The 11,581-nt window shown below is 35.7% G+C and overlaps 1 protein-coding gene across 1 annotated transcript; it reads left to right on the forward strand.

The window, feature by feature from the left end:
- Positions 1-3,025: 3,025 nt before the first annotated feature.
- PRL (prolactin) lies at positions 3,026-8,960 on the forward strand (the record flags this gene model as incomplete). The annotated part of the gene is made up of 5 exons (XM_084281233.1): positions 3,026-3,053; positions 4,605-4,786; positions 5,191-5,298; positions 6,674-6,853; positions 8,769-8,960. 5 exons carry the CDS (start codon positions 3,026-3,028, stop codon positions 8,958-8,960), a joined length of 690 nt encoding a protein of 229 aa, XP_084137359.1.
- Positions 8,961-11,581: the final 2,621 nt, after the last annotated feature.

Consider the following 11,581-nt stretch of genomic DNA (forward strand, 5'->3'; position numbering starts at 1 on the left):
ATATATCAATCATCCATAACAATTTGCATACCTCAAAAACATTAAACTATACATGTATATAAAATAGGATGGGAATATCTGATTTTTCAATACCGATCAATAGTTCTTAATCAAAATGCAAGTCTAACTCATGGTCTGCCACATGATATGAGGCAGATAGACAAGATTATTGAGAAATGATCACTGAATGCTATTATCTGTAATTTTGATCCATCACATGTAAAGTCTATGAAGCTCTAATAATGATCTAAAAGCTATGTATATATATAAGCCTGCATATACCAAGTCCTTCTTTTGGCATATTGTTTACACTCATTGGTAACAGCCTAATAATTTTGTTTCCAAAAAAGTTCTTGAAGATAAAAAGAGTGATAATTTAGAATATATCAATTCAATTCTTAAGGCAAAAGTGAAAGACAAGACATGAAAACATACAACTCATCACAGCCATTCTGCAGTACCATAAGTTGTTCTAGTAGCATTCCTCTCAATACTGATTGCTCCAATTATTTGCAGTGCTGTCCTGAGGTACTGTCAGAATTAGGATGCTATTTGGGGCTAGGAGCAGCTACCTTTTCCAATTTGCAAGGAACATTAAGAGAGGAACTGTCTAGATTAGTCTTTTGGGGGATGTAAAAAGAGCAGTTTCAAAAGGAAGAAAAGAGCATTCTCAGATACTTTTAAGTTTTTCCTCAACTTTTAAACAGAACCCAATTCCTAATTGATAAAAGAAAATCAGGATTTTGACCTATTTATTTTTGGTTATTATATCTTTTCCTTCTTTTCCTCTTCCATTCTCTTCTCTCATCTTTTTTTTTTCCCCCCTCTTTTTCTTTTCAGTAATAGTAAGAATCTTTATTTAAAGTATAGATCTGGGAATCAAGAATTTTTCCCCCTTCTTGTGCAACTATAAATAAACAACATCTACATCAGTTCTCACAGCTGATAAAAGAAGTTTACTTTTCATTTACCTACTTTATAGAGATTTTCTTCCCTCCTGCCTATTTTAATTAGATTTTTAATCCATTCACATTTGTAAAGTATTTCAGGATGAAAGGCATGAGAAAAGCAACATATATTATTATTTGGTAGAATGATTTAAGTAAAATATCATGCAATGGTTTAATATAAACCATTCTGCAATCTGCATTTAAGGTGCTTGTCTTCCTCTATAGAGCCAGAGACAGACTTTTCTAGAACATAAGTCATGTGAGGATCCTGACTTTAGCTGATACTGTTAGGCCTGAGAAAAGTTTCTCTCTTCAAAAATGTTAGAGTTTACCTGCTGCCTTTGTGAGTGCCTTCCTTTGTTACCTGATATGAAGTCTATACCTTATTTTAGCATCACCTACCAACCCCACAAAACATCAAGAAAAGCAGACTGGTAAATGAAAGAGCAAATAGTGGGTCATTCCTTTTATTCACAGCATTCTTCCAACATTATAAAGCACAAGAATTTTTCAGGCCCACCTGTAAGCTTGTTGGGTAAGACAACGAATTAAAATCAAGAGCTTAAACCTGTGTTTTAGAAGACAGCTGTTTTTCTACCATCCATTCTAGAGTTTTGTCTGTGGCCCTTTTCTAACTTTATTGCCTTCATCAGATTGTCACCATTTTCAGATGCAGGCAGCTACTTCATTTATTGGATAGTTTACAAAATTCAAAAAACTTTACAAATTCAGACTCTGCGCAGAACAAACTATTCTAGCAATCTTCCTAGATCTTAGTAGATGTAGGCTACTTGCTGATGGTTTACAGATTAAGCATCTTCTTTTATTGTTTCCAAAGGAATGCCTTCCCTAGTTTACCCTCTATATGCTCTACCTTTCTTCGCTTTTGTTTATCACTGCTTCAAAAACCATGTCCATAGTTATGAAATAATGAAGGATTTGGGATTACACAAATACCTGTTCCACAAGTACAGAACAAGTTGTCTAAAGGCAAGAAAATTCATTAATGCTGTATAGCTTATTCATTATAATCATCTAATTTAGAAGGTCTTCTCATGGGTAAATGGATCTGAGAAACAGATGAGAGATTGCACATTTGCTAACGTATTCATACAGGTGGGCCTCACACAACAAGAAAACAGGGCCAACTTGTTAAGGCTAGTTTGTAGATTACCACAGACACATCAGATGTGGAAACAAATCCCCCTGATTACGACAGCATGTGTTTTGAGTATGGTAGACAATGTACATCTTTTACGCAAAGAATTTTCATGTATAGAAAATAATCTTATCATTTCTGATTTGTTTTTGTTCTTTAAATAATGCTGATTTAATCATTAAACTTTATGATTAAACAGTAAACATGTAACTTCGTCTTTGTTGTTATACATTATTACTTTTTTAATATAAGAACTGCCCCTGTTTCTCTAAACATACCTCATCCTGAGGACCAGTTATATCATGACAATGTAATCTCTTTCTTAACTGTATGAAGCTATATACTCAGGATGTCATATCTATAACTTTACATATAATGACCTGTCTTTCCAGAAGCCGCCATTATCCTTCTCTAGACAATTTATGCTGTTTCTTTTCCTGTGGACATTGTATTTGTTCCCCTTCCCCAAATAGTCAGAATTTTAACATTGGAAGGCTGAACATTGGAAAGCTGAAGAGATGAGGAAGGATGAAAAGACACCTGTGGGAAGGGGGAAAAATAGGCTATAAACATTGAGGATGCCTGTCTCAGAATTGACAACTAGAGCTTTCTAGGAACAGTGGCATTTTCAGAGCAAAATTTTGGCATTCTCTTCATCAAACTACACTCAGGATCCCACAACTGAAATTCTAATGAAATTCCCTCTCACAGTTACAAATAATAAAAAAAAAAATACTGAATATGAATGTGGAAGAAAGGCAGTTTGATGTTTGTAATTATCGAGGTAAACTCCACGACCTGTTGAATGTATGCAAAATGGACCCTGGATGGTGTATATAAATCTGGTATGTGCAGAAAATAAGCAAGTATTGAGACTTCTTTCTGGTAGAGCAAGTCATCCTACAGGGTCTCTACCATGAGCACCAAGGGGGATTCGTTGAAAGGTAAGACTTTAGCCATTCACTTGTCGATAATTTTTATGTTTGTTTTTTTGTTTGTTTGTTTGTTGTTAGTTTTTTTTTGTTTTTGTTTTTTTTTTTACTTTAGATTGAATTTGGAAGTAACTGACAGGTAACAACTCTAGAAACTAAGGTCTTCCAAGACATCCAGTTTTCGAGTAATGGTGAAACTTGTCTCTGCTTCAAAAGTTTAGTATTCAAAATTTGGAATTAGCAGGCAGTTTGATCTCTTTTTTACTCAGTTTTTGATCTCTTAAAACTACCTTTGCACTGAGCAGTTTCACTGAAATTTGGCTTTCAGGTTATGACACCTGCACAAAAAAAGACTGGATCCAGACTGCTTTGCTATTCACAACACTACTCAGAAGGCAATGACTTGAAGTCATTATCATCAGAGTCCAGAAGCAATCTAGTAATTTTGAAGTAAATGGTTACATAACTACTCTCAAGTTTCTAAGCCAACAAGTCTTCTTATTAATAAAATTATTGCCTAGAACACTGTTCTAACTTCAGAGCGTTGTTCATGGGGGAGGATGATGGTTTACTTTAACATTGTACAAATGGGTCACCTTTCCTGAACTGAGAGATAGAAGGAAACCTGTCACATGATAAAATTCAGGAGAGCTCTGGTGATTTTTTGCAGTCTATTTTAATTTTACATCAGTGGTGATTCTAGTGAACCAATGCATGTAGCAGGCCATTTTCCAGAACTAAAACTTTCAGAGCTTAGAATAGCATCTTTTAAATAATTACATTTGTTTACTAAATATTTGCTTTTAAAGCTTTCCATTGTTTTTCTGTGCATATTTTATTTTGCTGAACAGAACACTTGACCCTGTCAATGTTAAAGCTTTTAAACAAATAAGGTTTCATCTTTTCAATAATGAGAAGTCTTCTGTATCAGTGTAGAAGTTTTTCAGAAATGCCAAATATTACCTGTTTTCTTAACAGTAGGTAATTTAGGGTTAAACTCTAAATAGCAAAACAGCACAGCTGCTAAATCTTTTGAAGAAACTCCCAGGACAATCAGAACCTTAAAAGAGTGACCTAACCACCTTTCCACAAAAGTAATTTAAACTCCAAATGTTAGCAAAGGAGAAAAGGACTTACAGGAGGAGAAGAAACAAACAAAAAAATAAAATAAAATATTTTCCAAACCTATATCTGTGCAAATAATTATGTATCTATATTTACACAGTGAAGAAGTTTGATTTTCTTTTTTCCATCTATCACTATATAATAGTCAGGCACTATATGGAGAGACTTTTGAATACAGCGTACTGTAACACAGGTTACTGTGTCTGCTCAATCTCTATAGGGTGTTTTGCTGTATATCCAGGATAATGGAGGGGAGAATGGATAATCAAATGACTATGCTTCCCTCCTCTATTCATTTTCAAGAGTCAGCACAGGAGATACTGTGAGCACAGCCAATATTATCCAGCATCCTGACTGTTTACATCCACCTCTGACAGCTACTTCTAAATGCACATGTATGTCAATATTTCCATCTTGGTTTGTTCTAAACCTGAACAGGTTTGTTGCTGGTGGTCCTTCTAGTGTCCAACATGCTCCTGACAAAGGAAGGAGTGACCTCCTTGCCTATCTGCCCCAATGGATCTGCCAACTGCCAAGTTTCCCTTGGGGAGCTTTTTGACCGTGCGGTTAAACTCTCACACTACATCCATTTCCTCTCTTCAGAAATGTTCAATGAATTTGTAAGTACTTTGTCTTTTCCTGAGAGAGAGAACATATAAAAATCCAATTCAGTATATTTTTAAGCACAAACATATGTTAATGTATGAAAGCCTTCAATAAGTAAACAAAAATAACTGCTGCACAGGCAGTGATAGTCCCAATGATGACCAAATCTACTTTTAGTGCTGACCATTGCTAAGATCCCCAGTGCTTCTATTAAAAAATAGTATTTTCCTATTATTCTTTATCTATTGGACAAATTTGTGTCTCAGGTTGGTTGCCATTTTCACTCTAAATACCAGAAGACTTTGACATTTACAGCATAAAAGTAGTTATAAAAACAAAGAAACGATTACTTAATATAGTGTTTGAATTGTAGCTCTTCTTACTTATATCAATAACGCCTCTCCTTGCTGATCTGCAGGATGAACGCTATGCTCAGGGTCGGGGTTTCATTACAAAAGCTGTTAATGGCTGCCACACTTCCTCCTTAACCACTCCTGAAGACAAGGAGCAAGCTCAGCAGATTCATGTAAGTTGCATTTCTGATGTCATTCAGTGTGAGATAGAGCAAAGGAGGGGAAAAAAAAAAAAAAAAAAAAAAAAAAAAAAAGGATGGGAAAGCAATAGAGAGGTAGCACACAGAGGGAAATCAGTGCATTCGGAGTAAAAAAAAAAAAAAAAAGTCAGGAAGAAAAAAGCACTGAAAAAAAGATATTTGCAGACACTAAGCTACAGACTATACAGAATATACAAGTCCAGTAACACTTATTTTCCTTTATATTGCATTCAGTCTTTGCATCTTATTTCCAGTTACAGTATAACTTGCTTGCATTGAGCAAAGGCAGTTATTATATTTGTGCAGGACTCAGAATACTACATCCTTTGAGCATTTTTTTTGAGTATCTTATAGACAATTATTAACAAACATAAAAATTCATTGGCTATATAGTAGGCAGAGGTAAATGGCTTCCCAGGAATTGAAGACATAGATGTTACTTAACAAATGCTAAATAGCTATCCTCACCCTTCCTTACCAAGAGGCAAAAGTGGTCACATTATTGCCCATATGCAAAGACCCGAGTGTAAAATACTGCAAACTACTTGCAAAAAGAAACCTGATAAATACATCGATTTGATAACGATAAATTTTGTACAAAGATGAAGACAGTCTTCTTCAGCCTAGCTCACAGACAGAATTTGAAAATACTCTGTAGAAAAAAAGTAAGCACAGGTGTATGAACATGTGTGTGCCAGGGAGAAATCTTAAACAGTTTCACAACAGTAATAGCTTTGCAATGCCAGTGTCACCATCTGGGTATATAAAGTCTGGTTATGTTCAGATACAGTGTATCTAGGAAAGAAGAAATGGTTGAGCATAACCATAAGCTTTAAGGGTTGTTATTTGCTCACAAGAAAAAATAATTTTCAAAAGCTGAGAGCTAATGCTATAAGTACCATAGTTCAAAGGGGACGACAGATGAATTACGCAGAGCTAATAAAAGCTATTTAGTGGTTTACCATAATTCACATCTTCCATTCCATACTAAACTTGTTTCATAAATGTTCATTAGAATCAGATAAAGAGGTGTTTTTGTTGTTGTTGTTATTTGTTTGTTTGTTTTCCACAGAGATAAAGCACAGTTGTTCTTACTAGTTTGTAATTTGGTTTAAAGGAGTTTTCCATTCAAATTTCCATTTGTGGTATTATTGCAAAACATGACATAAAATATCAGAAATTTCACAACAGTGTCTAAGACAGGGCTATATAGCACCGCCAGTCAGTGCTAGGTCTTGAAATAAATTCCTAGATCTCTGCATCTGTGGACATTGCTCTAAATGCCTCCTAACAATGCCAGCATATAGCCTTGTTATTTTAACTGACTTTTCTTAATGTGGATGACCAGCATGAAGACCTACTGAATTTAGTACTGGGAGTACTGCGCTCCTGGAATGATCCCCTGATCCATCTGGCCTCTGAGGTACAAAGAATCAAAGAAGCTCCAGACACCATCCTCTGGAAGGCTGTCGAGATTGAGGAACAAAACAAGCGGCTTCTAGAAGGAATGGAGAAAATAGTTGGGCGGGTAAGTATTAGGTCCTTCCAGTCCTTCCAGCCTATTGATGTAAAGAAGCCACTTATGGTAGTAAATAAGAACAGAAACAGTGGATTCTGAAGAAAAAGGGGGATACAAGATAGCTGCAAAGTTCTCAGATTCAGTTATAATTCTTTCTGCTATCTTGTGATTTCTAAAGAGACAATGTGCTGTGATTTGTCTAGCATAATCCAGTGTATTCCCAAACCTGCTTCAAAGGAAAGTGTAATCATCAGGATTGCAAATCTTCATTTTATCTTTAAGCATTCGAATTTGCAAATTTTTGTAGGCTGTTTCTGTTTTCTCACATCCACATATTTATATGTGCATATAAGCTTATTTATACGTCTGTATACATACAGGTATTGTATATAGCTTTCAGAAATGGATAATGTGTTTAAAACTGTTCTTGAAGTGTGGCACATCATTGCCTTCATTGCCTATTGCAAAGATGTGGCACACAACACAGTATCTTTCATTTCTCTTTTTCTATCATATTGTTTCTTCAAAACTGTGGCTCTGACTTGGTTCCCCCTACACTTGGAGGGTTAGACAGCAAGGCTGTTGTTTGACAAAACCCATACTCATATACTCCTTGCTATCAGTAATTGATTGAAAGCTTTACTGAATAAAATCAGCTCTAGCTTGTTTATTTTTAAAGGGGCCTCTAGCAGTCCCTATATATCATTCTGACAGTGAGCAATATGTTAATAAGAGGTTCTGACTTTACTGGCTTTTGCTTAGGCTAAGAACAGTTGAACAGCATTAACAGTGCCGCCATCTCCATATCCACCACGTTCCAATGGATCACTCATGGTCTCTCTCTTTCAGTTTGGTGACTACTTACTCAGAAATCTTATCCCATCCAGACCATCAGTGCATTTATCAGTGCATTTATCAGTGTAATCAAACGCATCTCTATCCCATTTTCAGGTGTGGATCCAAGATAACAGTAGAAGTCAGGTGCCACTGCAGTTACTCTGTCACCACCTTGTCATTCACGTTATTTACAGAATGGAGTTGAAGATGAAGTTAGCAAATTCATTAGTGTCAAACCATGTTTTTGAGTGACTGCAGGTCTATTTTTCTTTTTTACCAGTTGCATAAACTAAGTGAGAGAGGCTACATAGATATACTCCTGTGTGCTTTCATGAAATATTACTGATGGGAAATAAGAAAGATTCACAAGTACCAATAGGCACAGATTTCTTTCCTACTATGAAAGGTAGATTTTTGTGATGTGAGAAAATGAATGATTGCTTCTTTCAAATGAGGTGATCTAAACCAATCTTCACCTCAGATACTAAGTCATTACACAAGTTCCTACATGTAGCTTTCTAACGTTAGAGGTCAGTATATCACTCACAGCTTTTTTTTTTTTTTTTTTTTTTTTTTAAATGGAATATGAGGTACAATACATCTGAAGATGTATTGTTGAAAGATTTGACAAGTAGCATGTTCTTCAGGCTGCCTGTTATCAGAGAGACAACCTAAGAGATGGGCTGAGACAAAGCTGGAGAAACAAGTTTTGAAAGCAACTGCTTACAACTTTAAGGTGGAGGAAACCAAAAGGAGGAGATGCCACTGATCAGTCCATGCATAAAGGAAGGTTTGACTTCTCTGCAAAGTCAGATTCCACCAGACATTGGTTAACACATTAGATCTTAGAACACTGACAGCTGAGCTTCTTACATATTTTAGGGAAATAAACTGTAAAATGGAAATTCACTCAAAATCTGCATGAGGATATACAACATTGTACAGAATAATGCAAACCATAAAAGAAAAGACTTTATGAGCTGTACACTACTATCTAGCATTCCTCAAGGCCAGTATTTCTTAGTTCTCTGTCCTACATCCAGTCAGATTCATTATTATCTACTACGGTATCATTTTGTGCCTTTAGGTTCATTCTGGCGACATTGGAAATGAAATTTATTCTCCATGGGAAGGCCTTCCATCCTTGCAACTTGCCGATGAGGACTCCAGACTCTTTGCCTTTTACAACCTGCTGCATTGCCTCCGCAGAGATTCCCACAAAATTGACAACTATCTCAAGGTTTTGAAGTGCCGCCTAATACATGATAGCAATTGCTAAGTACTCCTGGGCTTCATCGCTTACTAAAATCATTCATCATGGTGTTCTTGTTGCTTTGCCACTTTTCATTGCAAACTTTACAAAAAGTCACACTGTACTGCGTCAGGATCATCAGTAACTTTCAGGCATGTTTGTGTGAATTCTGGCTGCAACTGTCAGTATCATTTATGTTGGTGTTTTAAAAAGTTATAAATTACTTGTATGACAAGAATACACTTTTCTGTCTGATCTATTTACCCAGTAGCATTTCAGTGATAAGTATATCATGCAGATACAAATAAAAATATTATTAAATCCAAAACCACAGAACACCAAGTGGTATCAATGAACAAAAAATAGCTAGGATGGATTATACTTTTAGCAATAGCTTCTCCTTTTAGATCTCAGCCTCCAGTTAACGACACATGACAGGATATCTTGCTTCCATTTCTGTCTACATCCCACCCCATTCCCACCCCCTCAAACAAACAAACAAAAGAGAGAGAGAGAGCTAAAAGAGGTGGGACATCAAAAAGCAGAATTTTCACCTATCACACTAGATTATCCTAAACTAAAAGAAATACATGTATAGCCTGGCTCACTTAGTCATTGATTCCCCAAATAGTCTGCAGACAGAAAACAAATAAGCAAACAAACAAAAATGAAAAAAAAAAAAAAAAGAAAAGAAAAAAAAACTTGGCATTTATGGGGACAGATCCAGCTACATGTATTTCTATTTCTGTACTGACTGTCCAGGGAAGAAGCATTTCCAAAGTCTCACTACTTTTAAAGTACTACCTGAGGAACCAATACATTTTAAGCAGTAGTCCCAATAGAAAATGCAAAGCATCCACTCAGGATCTTATCCACCTACTCTTCACATTCCTCACAAGTGATGTGGTGGTTGCAGTTGTTTAGAAAACTTTCAAGCTATAAACAGGCACTTGCTGAACTAAGCTGTCTGCTCTCCTGAACCCAAAGCGTCTCCATTCATTTTGCATTTAGTCACGCTCAGTTCTCCAAGTTTTCATTTTGAAACAGTGATGTTAACCATCAGAAAATTGGAGATACCAAAAAAATTGACTATTTCTGAAAAAAAAAAAAAAAAGGCTTACAGTAGGCTTACAGTCATACACCAAGGAAGAAGTCAAAAAGAAGTCAAATAACAGCTGAAACCATTGGCCATATCTATATACTGTCTTTGTAAGCCATAAACACACTCAGCCTTGAGTTCACCACTCAGCTCCAGCAAAGAGGAAAAGAAGAGCTTAAATTCAAATCAGCTTCTCAGGGGTTTGGCTTCCCACTAGACAAGCCTGCTGCATTGCTCCTGCTAATCCAGGTGGGAGGAAGAGGAGATGAATTCAAGGACTTAAGCCTCACATTACCATAAAAAAAAAAAAAAAAAAAAAAGACACAACCGTAATAGCTATTTACTACCACGTAAATATACCTATACATAAAATTTACATAGTAGTAAATACTTATTATGTAAATAAATGAGATTAGATAATACCAACTGCAACAAAAGTCTCATTTCAACCAATTCTATGAGGGAAGTAAAAGGGAAAAAAACCTCATATATACGCACATATGCATTATTGTCTTTTATCTATTCGTGTTTTCAATCACTGATTGCCTCAGACTTTATCTAGATAAGTATAGACTGAGCCCATTTTTAATGTATATAAAATCACCTGTGCCACAAACAAATTCCTTGTCAGACAAGTTATAACTGCCAACTTTCATAAACTCTGAAGTGAACAAAAATCGGGACATATGCAACATCAGTTTAGCAACACACAGACGTACAACATGACAATAAAGAAACCAAATGGGTAAAATTTTCCAAGCAAAATGCAAGTGCACTGACTAGAATTTAGTATGATCATAATATTCCACTTTCTCTTAAAATGCCAACGGGGGAGGGGAGGAGGGGGTTGGGAAGCATTTTAAAGGGGGAAAAAAAGAGAGAGAAAAAAAAAAAAAACTCCTTTGTAATTATCACAAGTGCTTAGAATTACAGTGAGATTTTTTTATTCAGAAGAAAACATGAATAATGGGACTACTCTGTACTGAGCTGGGAAAATGATTATGTCTCACTGAGTAAACTCCTACCTCAGAATTTCTTTAGAATTCAAAAGCAACTTGATTAATAGGGCAGACAGTCATAATTTTACACTTACATGACTAGATCTAAAACAATTACTTTCATTAACTGTTTAAAAATTACAGTGCTAAAACAACTGTTTAAAACTTGCATGCACTGGCTTTATTGTAGCATGTTCTACTACAAATGCAAGCTTTTAATTTCATAAAGAAGCACAGAAGAGAAAGGGAAAAAAATATTCTAAACAACTGAAAAGCTATCTGGTTCGCAGCTGTTTAGCTAAAGGGGTATTTAGAGCTGATCTGGTTAATATTCTGAGTCATCACAGCTGTCATAGAGACAGAAAGATGCTGAACCCCATGAGCACATTCAAAGCTATACCTTCATTGTCAAGTGTCCTGGCACAGACAATGCCTTCAGAATGCAGTTGCTACTCTGAATGTTCAGACCACAATACAGGCAATTGGCAATTCTCTTTTATTCAGTTGCTAATAAGAACAATACATTCTTATCTCACTAATATTTTGTTAAT

The sequence above is a fragment of the Netta rufina genome (genome assembly GCF_964035555.1).
Source record: "Netta rufina genome assembly, chromosome: 2".
Taxonomy (NCBI): Eukaryota; Metazoa; Chordata; class Aves; order Anseriformes; family Anatidae; genus Netta; species Netta rufina.